Source organism: Saccopteryx bilineata, chromosome 7, assembly GCF_036850765.1.
Source record: "Saccopteryx bilineata isolate mSacBil1 chromosome 7, mSacBil1_pri_phased_curated, whole genome shotgun sequence".
Taxonomy (NCBI): domain Eukaryota; kingdom Metazoa; phylum Chordata; class Mammalia; order Chiroptera; family Emballonuridae; genus Saccopteryx; species Saccopteryx bilineata.
Window position 1 is genome coordinate 34,613,323 of NC_089496.1, and position 21,766 is coordinate 34,635,088.

Consider the following 21,766-nt stretch of genomic DNA (forward strand, 5'->3'; position numbering starts at 1 on the left):
GATGCTCTACCGCTGAGCCAACCAGCCAGGGCGCAATTTATAAATATATTTATATATTTTAACAGCATAAATGATTAAGAATACCTTTAAAAAGTGGGAAAATAATAAAATGATTAAACGACTTTATAATTCCTTTAAATTCTACTTGTACTTTCAATATTATCCATAGTGTCAAATTTCACAACTTTTTCTTCTTTCTAGATCAATGGTTTTCAAATTTTTTGTGTTTTATTCAAATAAGGTTGGATTCTTTTTTTTTTTCTTCCAGTGAATTAAAAAGTCACTTTTATGTAATAAGATTATTCAATAGAAAAAATTGAGTCCTAACAGTTTCCTCAGACCATTCTCTTTCAAAAACTCAGATGATAAAAATGCTGTTGGAATACATGAAAATTATATTAAGTGTGCCTTCTGTGGTAATAGGTATAAATTTATTCATTACATTTTTCAGAACAAACCACTTCAACATTTTCACAGAACACTTGAAGAAAAAAAATTACCGAGCTGTCCAGGAAACCATTGCCATCCGTGTCATAAAGACGAAACATAACTAGAAAAGAAATGTTGAAAAAAAAAAAGATTAGACACAAGACCAATGTTATTATAAGGCATATTATTCAAATTTTTATTTTCTATTGAAAAAAAAATACTAAATCCCTCCCTTACACAAAATAATTCATTTGAGTTATCATTTCTTAAGATAAACTGAAAATGAGTTAACAAGTTAATAAAAATACTGGCTATCAGATATAAAATCTATCAATTTTTGTTATATATCTGGAAAATACTATTTGTTCAAATTTCATATTACAAGATCATTAAATGGAAACTCAAAACTAACAGAAGAGAAGGAAGTTAGACCTTCAGAGGCTGGATATGAAATGGATAATAAGAAACAACTGATTTGCGGGACAAGAAATCAATTATAATTTGGAATCTACCACCCAGTACAATATGAGCTTACTCAAACCCTGTTTTCCAAACTGTAAAATGAGAATAGGCTTTTTGCCATAAGACATACATCTGCTGTGACAGTGAAGTGACACACACAAATGCCCATCAAAAGCAGTAGGGAGCTACACAAACACATGCTAGGGTTTTCACTGATCCCCAAGCAATGTGGGAAAGGAAGGAATAGTGCAAAATAAGGGATTCTTTTCTGATGAAGGAAGACATAAAATGCATTATTATCATGGCTAGAATGGTGCATTTGTTTAAATCTGAGATGTAGTTTTATAGGGTAGTCACTCTTTGAACTAATCAAGTAAGGAAAAGGACAGTGTAGGCTTTGTGGTAGTGAACTCAGGAAGGCTGGGTAACAGAGTCCGTGACTGGCGGGAGGATTCCCTTGTATAATTCACACATCACCAGGGGACTGCGGAAGTGGCTGGAAGTGGCTGCAGGTGCCACGCTGAGATAAACAAAGAAGAATGACCCAGCTGTAAAAATAGACAAGTGGAAGTGAGGGTTTGTGTTGGGTTTGTATAATTTCCTGGAGAATCTTGAGGTCTGAAGTCTATAATATTGAACAAAGACATTAATAAGTAGGAGGCACAATGGGATAATGACCTTGATCATATATTCGTAATTCTTATTTTTGTATTTAAAAATCATTATTATATCTCACCATACTCTAAGATATGATTATTTTTAAGATTGCAAAGCTAGCCTACATGTTACTAAAAGGAAAAAAAATGCTGTCAATCTATCATATTCTATTTATGGTAAAATGCAAAGTCTTTTAAAGATGTTAAAATGCGAAGAAAAAATGTGGAACAATGAATTAAGAGAATTAATAGTCTGGCTAAAAAATGTAAATGTGTTTTGTTTGCAAACCATGATATTTCTTCTCTTTCTTATACTCAATAGCCGAGAATAAAATTTAGAAAGAAAAAAAACCCTATCACCACGTAAATACTAAATATTTCAAGATTTTCTAGTACAGCAGAAAAAGGTAAAAATATTTTGTAAATGGAAAGATTTCACTCATCACTCAGAGAAGGGTTAAACTACCAGGAACAAGGCAAAGACTTAGAAAAGCCTAAGTATATTTTAGAACGACAGACACTTGTAACTCTGTGTTATTGGTGCAAATGACTGCAAAACCATTTCATTCAACTTAGCTATATACATGGAAACCCTGTACCTGTTGGTAAACCTAGTTGGAAACATGAGCTCAAAGACATACACACAAATGGGGTGAGTATATATATAACCATCATTCATTCTGGGCAGCATTTGAAGCTTCTTGCTATATTCTGAGAGCCACACTTCACAAAACACAATCAAAGCTGAAATGCCAGTTACTCCTTCTCTACTCGTTTGTTCGGAAGGGTGACTTTACACATGCCCTAGGCTCTACCACTCAGAAGCAGAGCACAGGACCAGATAATCAATGAGATGCTAGTGACCTAAGAGAAGAGGTGCTCTCAGAATCCATTCTGGTGCTGGGGGTCAGCAGCAGCGGTAGCAGAGACCGAAAAGAGAGCATCAGGGTCCCAGATGTGCCAGGGACTTTCTCAGTGGAAGGTACACTATCTGAGCTCAGAAAGAGAGAGCAATGGAGTTTTTACTCCAGTCCAGTTGACATTTAATTTGATCATTGTTCCTACAGAAATAGTCTCCAAATCTAGTTTTCTTCCTCTCGTAATGATCTTGTGTGTTCCTCAAAATCATTAAAAAAAATAATCACCTGATTTATTAAACAGAAACTTAATTAAATAGTAATCTGCCTCTCTGTCTCTATCCATAATTCTATGAATTAAACACTGGTTTAAAAAAATAATCATATTATTGCAGTATTATATTAACAGAGAAATATAACACTTAATAAATTACCAGTATAAACACACCAGTGTAACTATTCAGTCAAGGAATAGAATATTAACAACAAAGCAGAAATCCTCTCATGGTCAACAGTCATTATTTCTTCTCCTCTTTACAAAGTTATCTACTATCTTGGACTTCTATAGGCACTCTTGATTTTAGAATCATTTGCTGAATATTATGTTTCTGATCTGTATTGTTGGGTGAAGCATTACCTCATTCATTTTCTTTTCCACTTATTAATCTAATGTATAAAGCATCACAATCTCTAAATTGAAGAGAGATTGAGGTTGTCTCCAGTTTGATACTTCTATAATAGTAACGCTGCTACTGTTTTAAAAAATTCTGCTTCTTGCAAATGGGGTTTGCGCTTAGACAAACATTTGCCAGTTGGTAAAAGAAACGCCTGGGTCACAGGATTTGCAAATGTTTGCCTTTAATAATATTGTCAAACATTTCAAAAGGCATTTGACCGAATTAGACTCTAAGCCATCAGTCTATAAGAGCGTGAGTTTCTCCACACTCTCACTAGCACTGGCTATTGCCACTCTAATGTAAGCCATTCTGAGGAAGATATAGTAAGTAGTGTGCCAATGAGGTTTTAATTTCCATTTCCCTGATGGCTAGTGACACTGAGCTAATTTTCATACATTTATTTTCAAGAAAGAAAAAACTATTTAAAAAGAATCTGGAATTCAATGTTTTCCCCATAATCAGTCTACCAAAACTTCCTCACTACTCAGCCTCCAAGCTGTAATTTAAAGACTTTACAATTCAAAACCAGTGGCATAAACCGGCTTCCTGTCTCCCGGAAACTTGGCCCACTAATTCAACTTGTTTCGATAATATCCTGAAATTTCAGATTTTTAAAAAATCTTGTGTCCAAATTTTCTGGTTGTTTCCAGGAAGAAACCTGGTCTAAAAACACTTAGTTCACTATTGTCTGATGAAGAAGCCCTAAGATGTTTTATAAAATTAATTCATAAATACATTAGTAGGAGTTAATGGCTGTCCATAAATTTTAATTCATCAAGGAAAAATGTTGGAGAACTTTAAGTTTTAAGCAGTAAGAACAGCAATAATAAAAATAGTTTAGCATGACTAGGCAGTGGTGCAGTGGATAGAGCGTGGGATTGGGATGAGGAGGACCCAGGTTCGAGACCTCGAGGTCTCCAGCTTGAGTGCAGGCTCATCTGGTTTGAGCAAGACTCACCAACTTGAGCCCAAGGTTGCTGGCTCGAGCAAAGGGTCACTGTCTGCTGTAGCCCCCTGGTCAAGGCACATATGAGAAAACAATCACTGAACAACTAAGGAGCCGCAACGAAGAATTGATGTTTCTCATCTCTCTCCCTTCCTGTCTGTCTGTCCCTATCTGTCCCACTCTCTGACCCTCTCTGTCTCTGTCACACACACACACACACACACACACACACACACACATACACACACACAATAGTTTATATACATTGAGCACTAAGTATCACACACTATAAAGCTCACTAAGTCTAAATCAAGGATTAATGTTTTCTTTGATTCTGGATAAGAGAAAAATTCTAGGACTTAATTTTCAGAGGAAAGACTACTTTCCTAATTTAAAACTGTAGTGGGGTCATGCAGAATATGAAGCATTGAACCCACATATTTATCTGGGCTCTCTATTGAAGTGCCATTATAGTTACGGATCAAAGAGGGATAAATCCACAAGCACAAAAAAAATGTGAGAGGAGAAAACAACCATCAAATTTTACATGCTGGGAAACATGTGGAAATAAATGACTTAGAAACTCGAGAAATAGAAATTAAAGCTGGTAGAGCAGAGGAAGTAAAGATTTGCACAGAAAAGATAATGAGTTGGAAAAAATATTCTAATCTTCATGGTTAGAAGTTAAATCCTCAAATTCTCACTCCCACCCCTTGTACCTGAGAGTATGACAGCTCCCTATTCCAGCCGAAGATGGACCTTTGAGCTCTATAGCAGCCCAAACCTGGGAATTCTGAGCTTAGAGTAATTAGGAATTCTGACTGATGTTGGGGGCCCGGCACCAAAGCTAGGGTAATGATGTAACAGTCTGTGTGCTGCGTATTGAGAGTATAAGCCCCCTTCCATATCTCCAATGAGTTGAACGTAAATCTCAACCACCCACCTACCTATCCACCACCACCAGAAAGTCCTTTCAAAACTAAGTAATCTGTAAAAACAAACAAACAGAAGAACAAAAACACAGAAGAGAGGGGGTTAAAAATGTTATAAAAATAGAGAAAAATTTTAATCCACGGAATTACAAGAGGAGCATGTAAGGATCGTGCTGAGAACAACGTGGATTCTCTGAGAACTTAAAAGTATGTTAGAAAAAGTGGGGGAATGTATCATCATACATGTAGAAGATGTCTCACATATGAAGGAAAGCAATGAGAAAAGAAGTTGGAAAATGGAAAATAAAGGAAAAATAATCATTTAAAGTTCTGTCCTGGAGTTTCAACATCCAAAAATTGTGGTCCAAGAAAGACTGAATGAGTAAAATAAAGGAGAAGGTAACTACAGTGAATAGATTAAAGAACAGATTAAACCTGTGCTCTGTAGAGCACAGGTTTCTAATAAAAAATTTAGGGTGGAGGATCTGGAAATTAATTTGCTATGTTGAAATAGAGAAACTAATTAAATAAAAAGGGCAATTATTAAAGCATAATTGAATTGGTTTAGTAAGTATATAGGACCTTTCCCTTTTAAAACTATATCTGAATAATATTGAAAAAATTAATACCTATCATCAAGTATTATATATAATAAGACTACTGCTTCTTGGTATTTAATAAGGTAAAGTTAGACCGAGAGTCCAGTGAATCACTGAACAAAAAGATCTTATTTTTAAAACTAACATAATAAGGCTATAGATTTTTAGGTGCAAATATAATTTGAGCCCAATATTAAAATTATTCTGTCAATATGATAGCTTCCAAAGGTAAGTACCCGTTACAAAGTTACAAGCTACATTAACCTACTTTTTCCCCATTTTTAAGCTCCTTCATAGAGAAACAATTACACTTCATACAGAAACAATTATGTGCCCAGGCAGGAATCTGGTTAAAAGATCAAACAAAGGCCTATGTACAATATAAGGGTAAGCCTATAGCTCTAGAATTTTTCTCTTCCAAAGATTTGCAGGTTTTTATCTATTATTTCCTTAAATATCATTTTAATATACTCTATATTTTTGCACTTGGCATTACATTATTGGTATAAAAATTAATACAAAATGTGTTATTAAACATTAGAAAAAAATATATTTTTAAAAGCAATTAGGCTGTAATTTCTTTAATTCACTATTTTTTTTTTACCATTTTATATATTTCAGGACTTAAAAAACCTTAAGGGCTCAGGTGACAAAAATGAGCTCTTTGAAGTCTGTGATATCTGAAGCCATGGGGCAACACTTTCTCCTGTTTTTTAAAAGAGAAACAGTAAAAACAATGAAACAAAGATTTTTTTTTTTGTATTTTTCTGAAGTTGGAAATGGGGAGAGACAGTCAGACAGACTCCTGCATGCGCCTGACCAGGATCCACCCAGCATGCCCACCAGGGGGCGATGCTCTGCCCATCTGGGGCGTCGCTCTGTCGCGACCAGAGCCACTCGAGCGCCTGGGGCAGAGGCCAAGGAGCCATCCCCAGCGCCCAGGCCATCTTTGCTCCAATGGAGCCTTGGCTGTGGGAGGGGAAGAGAGAGACAGAGAGGAAGGAGGGGGGGTGGAGAAGCAGATGGGTGCTTCTCCTGTGTCCCCTGGCTGGGAATCGAACCTGGGACTCCTGCACGCCAGGCCAACACTCTACCACTGAGCCAATCGGCCAGGGCAAGATTGTTTTTTAATAAAAAAATTTATAGAATTAAGTCAGAAATCTAGGGTTTTAGTCACAATTATATCAATTGTTGGTATAATTAATACCCAGTCTCTCAGTTTTTTTGTGTGTTTGTCTGTTTTAGAGAGAGAGAGAGAGATTGCGTCAGGAAGGGAGAAAATTTAGAAGCATCAATTCTTCGTTGTGGCACCTGAGTTGTTCAATGATTGCTTTCTCATATGTGCCTTGACTGGGGAGCTACAGCAGACCGGGTCACCCCTTGCTCAAGCCAGTGACTTTGGGCTCAGCCAGCGACCATGTGGCCATGTCTATGATTCCACACTCAAGCCAGCAACCTTGCATTCAAGCTGGTGAACCCACGCTCAAGCCGGCAACCTCAGGTTTTAAAACTGGGTCCTCAGCATCCCAGGCCGATACTTTATCCATTGTGCCACCACCTGGTCAGGCTCTGGGCTTTTTTCATTGACACTATTTGGGACATTGACTACAAGATCTCTAGGGATTCCTCTGTAAAAAGTTTTAATGATTCTGAGATTCACACTACACACAGTACTAATGACCTAATTACCATACAGGTTAGTCTTCATGACCTGCATGTCAATTATCTAGGTTCTAGTTATTTTCTTATTGGTTTCTCTTTAGTGATATATTTTTCAGTAAATGAAAGCTAACTTAAATATTATTCTAGTTGTCATTAAAAATTTGTAAACATTAACCCAAATGTTGATACCATGCATTTTAAAGTCATTTATAAATGAGCTTAGTATTATTTCATGACTTACGTATTTCCATTATTTTTCACTTCTCATGTTCTCATTAACTTTGATACAATTTCATTTATCTACCATTTTGAGCAACTCTGTTAAACACGCACATGCACACATGAAGGCATAAGCAACACACACACAAGTGGTAGGGGTAGGGTAGGAAGTTACATACAGTGCAAGGTACACGGAAAGAAAGCAAAATAAGTCTAATTTAGAGATAGAAAGAGGAACTCATGATTACGAGCTAGGATTGAATCTGACAGACAGTGGGAATGAAGACCCCCAACAAATGCACATTATAAGCAAAGGCACAAAGGTGGAGATGCTCATGGTTTGTCTGATGACTGAAATATAATCCATATAACTAGGGTAGCATTTGTGTGTGTGTGGGGGGCAAGTTAAAGCCAAACGCAAGACTAACCTCGTAGGTTGGGGGTCAAAGTGTGGAGCCAGATCAGTTTATGGGTACCAAGGTAAGGGTTGGATTTTCCTCATGAATCAGTAATACCGAGCTATCAATATGACACTTATAAATCCAAAGTCAGAAGAGAAAGAGGAAAGAACAGGTCTAGATGTTGACAAATTTTAGGTAACATGAGAGGAAACTTCCTAAAATAAGAATTCAAACCTCACAGGTGAGAAAATGATTAAACAGGCAGGTGTTTGAAGATACAAACCATATGGATAAATTTATAGTTAGAGAAATCAAGATCAAAGTTGAGTATACAGCGGCAAATGTAAATTATTTTAGGTGCTTTAATAATATATATATTCTATGCTAATTTTAGTTATTTTTCTCCTTTTCTTCCCTCTAGTTTATATGGTATTTAATAAGTCATAAGTATTTTGGAAATGAGTATCTATTAAGTTAATAACCATTACATTTCTTTAAAGTCTTATAAGATAAAAATTAAAAACCTGCAATTGCAGAAGAGTACATGAATGTTAGAAATTAATAAAGCTGTCATTATAGAAAGATAAAACAGTATAGTACTTCATGTTGCTAAGAAAGTGGGTGAGAGGAATGAATTCTGACTGGCTTGATGTAGGAAGGGGCTGGGTATTGGCATTCAAAACCAAATTCAAGCTCCAGGTGGTAAGGTCTACATGAAAGTCCTCCCCAATAGAGGCCAATAGAAAAGAAATCTAGGGCACAGTTGGACCACAGGTGTACCTCAATGTGCCTCTGAGGTTAAAATTCATTGACTGAATATTCTGGTAAAAACCACAGTAACAGTGCCAGGCCATAACAACTTTGCCTATGAGAGATGTCTAAGGAAATGTTTAAGAGAAAAAGGCGAGACACCTACATCTGGTAAGCTCCAAAAGGAGCTGAGAAATGCAGACAAAACAGAGGGAATGAGGCCAGTAAGACTGGAGAGAGGGAAGTGCAAGGCCAGGTTTGACGAGACTCATTGGGTGTTTTTGAATGAGTTGTGGGCCAACTGTCTGTAATTGTGGGCAAAGATTGTTGATTCATAGACTGAAACTGAGAACTTAAGAGCATGCCTCTTAGGAATTCTAGCTTTAAAAAAATACATCTAGTTGACCTAAATTTAATTAAACTGCAACACAAAGATTGTGTTGGGGAGGCGTGATGGTGTCTATTCAGTCTCAGAGCTGGAAAAAAAGTGCCTTTGTATTTTTAAATCATCACTAACAAGGTCCTGATAACACCTGAGCAAACTTTTTCTCTGGCTGTAACTTCAATAGAAATACACTGAATCTGAATATTTATTTTGGAAGGAGAGAGACTCCTGTAAGTTCTTAGGAATACAAATAAGTCTTGAAATATAAATATTCAATATTTAGGAATAATAAATATTTATTTAAAGAATAAAGTTAAAATAGCTTATTCCTAAGCAGATGTGACTCAAATAATCATAGTATATTAAATTATTTATTAGTAAGAGAAATATTACCAACAAGCTACTATTTAATTTAATTAAACATACTTCCTAGTTGTAATTCTGAGACATTATAATGTTCTAGATTGGATTTAGAAATGCCAAGTTTAGGAATCATTATCTTCACAATCATTTCAATAGCAAATTTTTAAAATTCATCTTAATAATATCCAGTGTAATCAATCTAATCAGATTATTGAACCAACCATCAGCTCTATATTTAGCAAGGGCTTTGGATACAGAATAGATCACTAAATAAATGACCCTATAGGCTTATATTTAGTTAATGTTTAAAGATATTTTCTTGTATTGCAATGAATACAGTTGGCCACCAGAGGGAGGTCAATCACTATATTTTATTGGAAGGAGTACTTCCTTTCCATTAGAAATTCTCTATCTGAAATACCTGCTACATTGTAGAAGAAACAAAGAGTAGCTATTATTTAATTAATGGTAATATCCAAGGCCAACTTCTATAAATGAAAACTCTCATGTTTGGCATTTGAGAAATCGTTTGTTCCTAGTAAAGAAAGTGTTAGAACGGGAGTTTTCAAGAAGCATTCCCAAGGGAGAAATGCTCAAGCTGGATGTGTCCTGGGAACACCTTGCTGACTACCAGGAACATCTCCTTGTATACTGGAAACACATGTTATTTTTTCCCTTTTTCTAAACAACTCAAAGGATACTTTCCAATATCATCTTGTTGCCAAAACTGAGCAACATTTAAAAAAAAAAAGTCATTTGATAGACAAACATGTTCAAGAAGTACTCAGTAATAAATGAAACTTGATAAGTAACCTGAAATCGATTAGTTATTAACATACTGTTTGATTTTAAATTAGACAGATATTTTCTTATTCATTAAGATCACTTAAACAAAAATGTATATGACTATAGTGGATGCAATTTTAAGTTAATCAATAATCAGTCCCTTTCCCGAAGCCCAGCGGTGAACAGTAAACTAAAGCGAAGAAACACATACACTCGAGTTTGTCCTCAGGTCTTCCTCTCTCGAGGAGAGACAGGTAGCAGACGATGTCCTTCAGATGGATCACCTCTGGGGAACACGTACTTGCGGGCGAAGCCCGAGGGGGGGTGATGGCACCTTTATTCATTTTCAGGCCTGAAAAAAATAAAAAAAATAAATTTGTCTTCATATTCTTGAAAATAGTCTTGTGCTTTTAAACAAAAAAGTAACTAAGAAAATAGAGAATTAAAACGTAGACCATGTAGCCTGACCAGGCTGTGGCGCAGTGGATAGAGCGTTGGACTGGGATGCGGAGGACCCAGGTTCAAATCACTGAGGTCACTGGCTTGAGCTGGAGCTCACCTGGTTTGGCTGAGGGGTCGCTGGCTTGAGCTCAAAGGTCGTTGGCTTGAAGTCCAAGGTCACTGACTTGAACCCAAGGTGGCTGGCTTGAGTAAGGGGTCACTCACTTTGTTGTAGCTACCCCTCCCCCACCAAGGCGCATATGAAAAAACAATGAATGAACAACCAAGGAGCCGCAATGAAGATTTGATACTTCTGTTCTCTCTCCCTTCCTGCCTGTTGTCTCTCTCGGTCCCTCTTTCTGTGTTTCTGTCACACACACACACACACACACACACATACACACACACACAGGATAAAAAACATAGACCATGTAGAGAGCTATCACTTTGGCACATGGGATAGCCCAGCTCTCTGGAACTCCGGTAGAACAGAAGCAGACATATACTATGACTGTCGTATACACTGGAGTTTCTCAGACTTTGAGGCCTCGCGGACTGCCCTCGCTACCCAATGGAGGGATTTAGGGCCAGAACCCTCTTGCCCACGGTGAGCTGGTGGAAAGACTTGAACATACCAGGAATTACCTTCCTATTCTACTTTCCTCTGCTTTAGGCAGTGACAGCTATAAATCAGCTGCCTGTTTATTTACAAAAAAACCCCAAAACTGAAGAAGACATCTGGGTCTGTCACAACGTGATTTATATGTTGATAATCAGGACTCATTCATTCATAAAAACATTTATGCCAAATAGTTGCCAGCATCACAAACAAGACATCCTTTTGTCATCAAGGAACTTGCCCACAAGTCAGAGAGAAAGGGAACGTAAACAAAAATTTGGATAAACAAGACGGATGCTCCATTAGAGAGGTAATCACATACGACTATAGTTGGACGTTTCTGTGGCCCATACTTAATTTCTGAAACCCATTCACTGTGCCTACTCTAAGAACAAGGTGGAGAATTTGAATGCCTGTTTAAAGCAGCTAACAGCTGGAGATTATCTGGCTGGTGATAATCAATCCAAAACTCATTAACAATAAGTGGTTAGTTCCATCTTATGCAAAAGCCTCTGATACCGGATCTCATGTACCAGGTAAGACTTGAAGGTAAACCGCAATTATCCTTTGAGGTAAACTTGGCAATATAACAGGTGTTTGCATAAAATGGCTACCGGGCCTCTCATCAGCCAGGAGGTGCTGAATTAGAGGGAGTAATCCCAAACAAACATGGTTTACAAGTCGACCATTCCTTAGTGCAGGACTGCCTGGTCATACCCCTTGTTCTGTTTCCTTTAATGAACAACTTAGATTCAATAACTGTCATCTCCTCCAGACATCTCAAGATAGCCTGCACATTATTTGATGCACTATTAAAAGTTATAAAATAGTTTTATCATTTGCAATGATATTACCAACAAGAGGTACCATTATTGAGTGGCGAATGTGTGACACGAACTATGCTGAGGGCTTTAACAGGTATCATCTCACTTAATTCTCACATGAACCCTGGGAGGTACATTGTATTACTCCTATTTTACAGATGAGGCAGATTGTATTACTCTCATTCTACAGATGACTACTTCCACACAGTTTCAAAACTAGCAAATTCATTTTCTTTTTCTACAGTAATGGTTCATAGAGTATTGTTGGTTTAAATGTCAATACAAAAAAGAATACAATTCTATATCTTAATCTGGAATAATTCTTCTCTCTCTCTCTCTCTCTCTCTCTCTCTCACACACACACACACACACACATCAGTAGTTTTACTAACTGGCTCAATATTTTCCTATGTTACCCTATTCTTTTTTCTACTATTCCATTCCATTCTTAAAATTCTATCTTGAATTTATCATCCACTAATGTGCCACTACTCACAGTTTGAAAAATACTGCTTTTTATCTTTCCTTCATGTTCTTTAATGAAAGTCTTATTAAATTCAGAAACATTGCTATGTTCCAAAGTCTCTTATTTATAATTATTTAAATACATGTATATTTAATAACTTGATCTTCCTTCTTAACAGAAGTGTCACTGTGTATTTAATACAAACTAATGTGTTTTATAAGCCAAAAAAAGGCAAAGAATTGAAGACAATCCTAAACTTTAAAAAAATTACCTTACTATTTCTAATTGACTAACTAAAGCTTCACCAGCTGCAGAAACAAGCACATTCAATTTATAATAAAAGACATGTTGGCATTGACCATTGACATGACCATAACGTCCAGCCATGAGAACAAAGTCCTTGAATTACGGTTGGATAAACCATGACCTAACTCTTCTTGCCTAATGAGCTAATCCTTTCTTCTAAGCTTCCCCCTTATGGTATTGAGATAATTTAACCAGCCTGATTTAAATCTGTTATACAAAAACTCAGAACAAAACAAGAAAGAATGAAAAGACCACGTTACATTCATTTGAAAGAATGCCAAGTGTATTATACATTTCACTTATTTATAAAACACTTTATGATCATTTGTTTGTGCTTGTAAAACTAAGGGACATTGGTATTTCATATAAACAATTAAAGAATGTGAAGACCACATGATTTTCTATTTGCCTTTCTGGTATGTAATATATATACATATTATACATGTAATACTTAATATAAACATACTCATATAATTTATACTTAGCCCCAACCTTTTGAAGAAACCTATTACTGTATGAAAATTCATTTTGTTTTTGACAAAATGAGTAAATAGTTCTGTTCAGTACATGTTGTGAACCTAAAGCTGTATTCTGTATATAATTGTGTTATAATTTTGCATTTTGAAGAGTTTATAAACAAATTTCATAGCATACGTGTTTATAAATAAAATTATGAGCATAAATGAAAATACACAATGAAGAACTAATCAAATCTTTGGCAACTCCAAATATAGCCAATCAGAGAGGTAAAATACATATCTTTTGCAATGAATTATATGGTACAATAAAGAAAAAAATGCAATATCAAAGACACTTTTCACAATTACTTTTAACAAAATAACTTGTAGAGCTTTACTAAAACTTGAGGCTTGGTAACTGAATTGATGAAAAACTCACTGGTTTGTTCCTGTTCCCATCCTCTCTCCCCAAGATCAGCCCACTTTCTCTTATGTGGTGAACACGGTTCTAAACATTTTCATTTAGTTCTCTAAAAACAGGCCCTGGTCCTCAACCTGATTTTGTAGAGAACATTTTCCACCCTACTCTACCATTTACAATTGTGTTCCATTCCCTCAATCTGGCTGTAGGTGCCTCCCACTGATTCACGCACTCCGTGACAACCCATCACCTGGAAGAAAAGTCATCTTCCTTCTGGGCAGATCGTACTAATGATTATCCAGAGCACAGGAAACAACAGAAATGGCAAACAAGACCTTGCAAGTCTGGTTCCTGGATGGTAGCTCCTCAGTGAGATAGTAAAAAGAATTCTGCATTCCTCTGTAGCAACAAAGAGAAGAGGCTCAAAATCGACTTCCCGTTAATACATACCATTTTAAACCTTCCAGTCATTGGTGATAAACTCTCTCTTTAGAATTGAAACTGACCATGAAGTGAGACAAAATGAAATTCTCTTGCCTCGAGGGATCAATATTTAGCTCTGAAGATCATGACTTTGACTGACAACAAGTTTGTAGGTTCTCTGACCTGCCTAAGGTTATGCTTTTAAAAATATTTTCTCACAAATGTGCAGCAAGTACACACACACACACACACACACACACACTTACATCCACTTACCCGTATATCCACACATGTGTATATTACAGTGTACAACAAGGTACTAAATAAATTGGAAAATAAGCATTGCATTGAGTGTATTGTTTTATTAGGCAAAATTATCTTGTACTTTGAGATTTTTGTTTTTATAATGATTTTAGTATATATACTACAATGAATATACTTATATATAATAAAGTATTCTTAAAAGTTTATCTATATGTAAACATTCTTTTATCTTTAAAGTTTAACTACAAATAGTCAAATTGAAGACTGCTTACTATTATATTCTTAAAGCACATGATTTTCATTTTACTCCAATCCAGTCACTCCATTTCTGGAAACAGTAACCTGAAAAGTTTGGTTCTAATAGATACTCTTTATTCCAGTCTCAAGGTACAGCTCTTAGCAAGTAATTCTGTGGGGCCTGTTCAATTACTGCCCCTGCTCCTGTTTTATTTCAAACACCAGCCTTTCAGACACTGCAAACTGTAGCGTCATATCCAGTTTGCCTTCACCTATTAAAATGAAATATTCAAAACTAATAACAAATTACATTTCTAAACTTCTAAGGCAATAAAACAGTCTGGCAACTTGGCTTTTTAATTTTTTTAATGCTATTTCAATTTGCAGAAATTTATCAAGACTTATGAAGTAATTTGTCACAGGCTATAATCCTACTTCCCATACTCATATTAATAGTCAGAAGTTAAAGTGAAAACTCTTTAGTATTATTATACATTTCCTGATTTTTCAAGTTACTCTTCTGACTATGTTTGCCTTAGGATAGTATTCTAATTTTTAAAATATTTTTGTTCCCATGCACACTGGCAGCAAAAATGAGTAAGACAGGGTACAAATTCACAAGGAATGTACAACATACTGTGAATCTTCAAAAAGTGAGGACAGGCAGTGGGATATAGTCCTGACAAGGAACTGAGGCCAGCTAAGTCCCTCTAAGCACATGCTGTGTTTCATGTTGGGACATTGCCAACAATCCCAGCCAAGCAATGACAAGGAACAGGACTTGAAGCGTCAGGTCTTTGTGGGTAAAGGTCTAGAGATATTATTATTGAAAGAATAATAATAGCAACAACAACAACCGCCATTTCTCTGGTCTGTGCTAACAACTCTTACATGGTTTGATTTGACTCTACACACCTATTTCAGTGACAAGAGGAGGAAAAGTCAGAAAATAGCTGGCTGACGGTCAGGTAGCAATCAGAGAATCAAGAACCGAAGACATGTCACCTAATTCCAAATGGTAAACACTTTTCAAAAGCAGTTAAAACAATATCTGTCCACATCAGTCCTGTCCAATAGACTATTCCGCTCTGATAGCAATATGATATATATGTCCTGTTCAATATAGTAGTATTTATATTAAGCACATGTGACTGCTAACCACATGAAATGAGGCTAGTGTGAATGAGAAATCCAATTATTGTTTTATTTAAATGTTAATTAAATACTATATCAGACTAGTAGTGTCCACCACTTTGTATATTGCAGGTAACATACTATCTCCAGGTTGAGAACGGAAAGTTATTGAATTATTCTCAGTTCCATGAATATATCTAAGTATGGGGATAAAACCACTGCATGTTAAAAGATGTCAAATACCAAAATTTCTATTTTGCCACATTATCAAGTAATACCAATAATACACTTTAAATTTTACTATATTCTTTCAGAATATATGACATCTTAGAAAAAAAGAAACAACACTAAATTTGACCTTTATATTATGGCCACAAAACTAAAACTCTGAAAAGTAATCTTTTTCAATGAGCAATGGTAAGCATTGGCATTCACTTATAAAGTAGCTAATATATTGTTTTTCAGTCCCACAGCCCCCAGAAAGATAGAGGCACTTATTATCTCCACTTTACATTCAGCCAAATGGAGGCAAAGACGAGCAGGTACAGCCACAATCCAAAAGGCAGTCTGAACCGGGGTTTGATGCTTGAAGGGCAATCTTGTGGGGCGAGAGAGAGAAAGAGAGATTAGAGGAATCTGTCTCTTGCCTCTCAGTAAATGACCTTGTGTTTTAGGAGTCTGGTTTCAAGGTTCTTAAATGTGCTCACATTGATTATTTCATAAGCCCTTGGAAGGAAATGAGAAATTCCAGACATGGCTGAGTGCTCTGAATGTTCATCTTACATCCGTTACAATACATGCCTGTGAGGAGCATGTGCACAGGCCGGCTTGCACATACATATATACACATGTAAGCATGCACATACATATATACGCATGTAAGCATGCACATACATACATATGCATGTAAGCATGTACATACATATATACACATGTAAGCATGCACATACATACACACATGTAAGCGTGCACATACATACATACACATGTAAGCTTGCACATACATATATACACATGTAAGCATGCACATACATATATACACATGTAAGCATGCATATACATACATATACATGTAAGCATGTACATACATATATACACATGTAAGCATGCACATACATACATACACATGTAAGCGTGCACATACATACATACACATGTAAGCGTGCACATACATACATACACATGTAAGCTTGCACATACATACATACACATGTAAGCGTGCACATACATACATACACATGTAAGCTTGCACATACATATATACACATGTAAGCATGCACATACATATATACACAGTTACCGATTTTTTACCACTATTCCGCATAGGAATATAGATTATAAATATTTTTCTTATTAATATCTGTTTTATTAGGTATATAACTAGCATGCCCTGTACAAACATATGCCCCCAAAAAATATTAAGGATCTTTAATATTAGTCATGTAAAAGTAGGTTTCAGGCACTGGAGATAAAGCATGGAACCATCCCGAGAAAAAGCCCCCCAGAAGGGCTTGTCGTCCAGTGGCTAGGGGTACATGCTCAATAATACTGCGTATCGTCTGGCTATTACTTGGCATTTTTAGAGCATATCACAAATTAAATAACATTATTATTACTTTGAGACTCTGCAAGGTGCTGCATATCGTATTTGCCTTTATTAGATTCTCATAAACTGTAAAAATAATTGTGATCATGACAGCACTATATAATCTTAAGATAAAACTACCATGTAATATACAATTATTAAGATATAACAGAAAGCCCTTTATCCTCGGTGAATAAATCTAGTACTGAAAATGAAAAATTTCAACACCACAATTCTATTTGAAACACTCAGAAAGAATAATAAACAACATAAATAATCGAGTCCAATATATTCAAAACTACTTAATAATGAAAGGGGAGATTATGGGGAAACTTTTCCTTTACTGACAGTTTAAAATGATGACTTGAAGTTGTGAAGTTTTCTCTGGTTTTGGTGAAGGGTTTTCATGGATTCACAATAAGAGATTTATTGGAGTAAAATAATTTGTGGATAACCACTAATAATAATAATTAGAAGTGTGAATTTGGTACTATAGGGCCCTAAGAAATGGATTGGTTGCATAAATAAATGCCAACTGGTCACTGGATAGAAATTCTTTTCTTTTTCTTTCTAGAGCTTTTGTATGTAGTTATATAAGAATCATTATTTTCAAGAGTAAAAGTACATCAACATTAATAAATGTATAAATATATTTTAAATGCCTACTGTGTGCCAAGAATCTCCTTATGTTATTGTCAAATAAGCCTTGTACTCTGTTCAGTTTGTGTTCATCGGGACTTTGTCCTTTTTAGCATTGTGGAAACTAAAGTAGCTTCTTAGACACAAAAGACCTGAAACACTACGTACAGCAAAAAAGTATACACACACACATACAGACACACACAAACAAATTTTAATATCCTCCAGACAGTTCTGATAAGAGTAATAGTTTCTTCTCGGCACAATTAATGAAGTGTGTATTTTGGCAAGAACATTCACTAAAGTCATTTGGCCAAAAAAAAATATGTATATATATATAAAATAATTCCCAAAGGTTCAAGTACCTCATTTTCATTGGGAAATTTTCCGTTCTTAATTTGATTAACCTCCTTATGGATAAAAAAGAATTGTTTCTAGTTTCTACATAAAGAAGCACTTGGTGTTGTGATTCTTTGGTTGTATAGAAAACATAAATAAAGCTAAATTTCCCTGTTGATACTGTAGCTTTTCAGCACAAATCAAGTATCCATGACAGTGAGAGGGGACCAAAGAAAAGATACCTTAACTTTTCGAAATAGTTATTATTCTCAATCCCAAATACCTTTTGGATACACACATCTTCATCCTTCCTTTCCTTTAGGATAGCCTGCACACCACTGGCAGTGTGATTCTTTTCTGGTTTACATCCTTATAATGGCTTTCCAATTTCTTCTGGATAAAATTCAAAACTTAGCATGACAGACAAACTCTTTACCATATGGTCTTGGCTACCTCTCTGGCTCCATCTCCAAGCCATTCTCTTCTAGTCACTTGATCTATCCCGGCCCAAATGAGCCAAGGCACAGACCTGTTATTTCTCAGTGTTCCCAATAACCCTACCTTCTTCTGACCTCCTAAAGCCATGAGGATTCTGACCCTCCCAGGGCCATTCCACCAAAACCACCATCAGATTGTAACCAAAATCTCCCCAGGTCATCACTGTCACCTGCTCTGGGACTATCTCCTTATGACCTTTATTCCAATTTTGGTCAGCTCCAACCTGTGCTTTATATATGATATATTTTTGCCAATAGCACTCATTACCATCTGACATGCTAAATATTTTTACTTATTTGTCTTTCTCTCCCTCTAGAGTGTAAGACTATGGGGTAGGGCTATTCCATTTTGTTCACTGATATGTCCCAACAATTCAAATAGTACGTGGCCAACTGTAAGTGATCAATAAATATTTTTAATTAAATGAATACTAAATGTCTTGTCCTGACCGAGTAGCTTAGTTGGTTAGAGTGTTGTCCCAATATGCCAACATTGTGGGTTTGATTTCCAGTCAGGGGACACACAAGACTCAACCAATGAATGCATGAATAGTTGGAACAACAAATCAAGTTTTTCCTCCCTCTAAAATTAATAAGAAAAATATTTTTTAGAAATTAAAAAGAAATACTGAGCATCTTATAGTGTGTATATAGCTCTTTGATGGAATATGTTCTTTATCAATGAATAGAAATGTACATGTTGCCTTTTTCTCTTGGAACGCTTTTCACCCTCGTTACCTACACCTGCCCCTACTGATATTAACCAGATAATTTAAATTTATAATTAAAGTCTCATTCATTTGATCCTAATAAATAGATTATAGCATTTATTTCACTGTAATGTGTTTGACCACCTAATGATCTGACTTTCTGCTTTACTCTAAAGGATTTAGTTTTCCTGATAAGTTCCTGGCACAAAACATGTTAATAAATGGCTGGCTGGCCCTAACCAGTTGGCTCAGTAGTAGAGCACTGGCCAGTGTGTGGATGTCCTGGGTTTGATTTCTGGTCAGGGCACACAGGAAAAGTGACCATCTACTTCTCTACTCCACCTCCTTTTTTCCTCTCTTTCTCTTTTCCCTCCCAAAGCCATGGCTCAATTGATTTGAGCATGTTGGCCAGGGCACTGAGGAAGGCTCTGTGGAGCCTCTGCCACAGGCACTAAAAATATCTCAGTTGAAAAAATGGTCGCAGATGGGGTAGGCCAAGTAGATACCAGCTGGGGCACATGTAGGAGTCAGTCTGTCTTCCTTCCTCTAAGAAGGAAGGAAGGAAGGAAGGAAGGAAGGAAGGAAGGAAGGAAGGAAGGAAGGAAGGAAGGAAGGAAGGAAGGAAGGAAGGAAGGAAGGAAAGGAGGGAGGAAAGTTAGACGCATGAATTAACAAATTAATAAAATGAAAAATTAAAACCAAAACTGTTCCATTCACAACATAATTTGATTTAAGAGGTATAAGAAACATCTTCTTTCTTTCTGCCCTATAAAGAATCTAATAAGAAATAACAAAAACTTCCATGGTTGGCCAGCTCAGTGGTAGGGTGTCCGCCCAGCATGTGGAAATCCTAGGTTTGATTCCCAGCCAGGGCACACAAGAGAAGCGCCCATCTGCTTCTCCACGCTTCCCCATCTCCTTTCTCTCTATCTCTCTCTTCCCCTCCCGCAGCCAAGGCTCCATTGGAGCAAAGTTTGTCCGGGTGCTGAGGATGACTCCATGGCCTCTGCCTCAGGTGCTAGAATGTCTCTGGTTGTAACGGAGCAACACCCGTGAGGGGCAGAGCATTGCCTCTTAGTGGGCATGCTGCATGGATCTTAGTCAGGCGTATGCGGGAGTCTGTCTCTCTGCCTCCCCACTTCTCACTTCGGAAAAATTTAAAAAAAAAAAAGGAATAACAGAAACTCTTAAACTGACTCACAGATAATAATGGGTATTTACTATTACACAGTCAATGTTTTCAACATTATGGAGCCCAACAGGAATATATAGAACAAGTATCTGAACCAGTTAGTAAATCATATTACATTCTCTTTTAATTACTATGTTCTTAGGTAAAGTAACAGTTACCAATTACTGCTATTAATTGCTACCCTATACAAAAAAAAAAAAAAAGAGATTATTTAGCTAAAAGTAGTAAATACCTGGAGTTTTTGCCAAGTTGGCACAGGTAAAAGTGGGGGAGAGGCTAGGATGTACCAGCTAGTCTACTAGCAGGAAGATGCTGTGACTTTTACAAAGGGTCCAGGGCTGCTTCTAGTTGTACCCTCCAGTTATCTGTCTTACCGACCATCGCATTTCTAGCAGGGATCACGGCTCATGCCGTTGAATTAGAGAGAAAGTACAGAGTCCTCAGTAAGTAAACAGAAGGTTGTTAAGTCGTTGCAAACAGTGGGGCATAAAAGGGGTCTGGAGTCCATGGGGCAAGGAGACAAGAGACTTTGGGGCCATAGGCACAGTCTCTATGCTGCATGACATTGGGCTTGATGCTACAGAACTCAGACTGATCATTTTCTCAGTTAATGAAGGAGGTGTCTCTAAAGGGGGAAGGGAGCCAGAGTGTCTCAGACTCCTTGGATCAGCATCTCCCCTGAGCTGCCTCTTCTTAACCAAAGCAGCTCCGCTTTATTTGGTTTTACATATCAAAGATTTAAGTTTTCTTGGAAAGTGAAATTAAAAAAAAAATTCCATGTTGTGACAAGTGAAGTAGAAAAACTTGGAAAGCCAGGAGTGAGATCATCAGGCCTCAGTGTTAAAAAGGACATTTTGGAGATGGGAGGCATGCATATTATCATCTAGAATACAAACCAGGATGAATCAAACTGACATGAGCAGAATGTTTAAGAAGTAGTTACCATGAGTAATAGAAAGCTTTTGTAATGAACTAAACATGAGGCAGCGGAAGGAGGAAAAATCCACGGTTTTAGTGATGGAAAATTGATAGATAATGGGTTACATACCCTGAGAGAGAAAATAGGAATAGAAGCAAGTTTGTGTTG

The 21,766-nt window shown here is 36.5% G+C and overlaps 1 protein-coding gene across 3 annotated transcripts in view; it reads right to left on the reverse strand.

The window, feature by feature from the left end:
* Nucleotides 1-21,766, reverse strand: part of DGKB (diacylglycerol kinase beta) — a 647,089-nt gene that overhangs the window by 463,181 nt on the left and 162,142 nt on the right. For all 3 annotated transcript variants that reach the window (XM_066239339.1, XM_066239338.1, XM_066239340.1), the window contains 2 exons: nt 10,336-10,476; nt 501-550 (listed from right to left, as the gene is read on the reverse strand). In XM_066239339.1, coding sequence (XP_066095436.1) covers nt 501-550; nt 10,336-10,476 — 191 coding nt within the window. The remainder of the gene's footprint in view (nt 1-500; nt 551-10,335; nt 10,477-21,766) is intronic.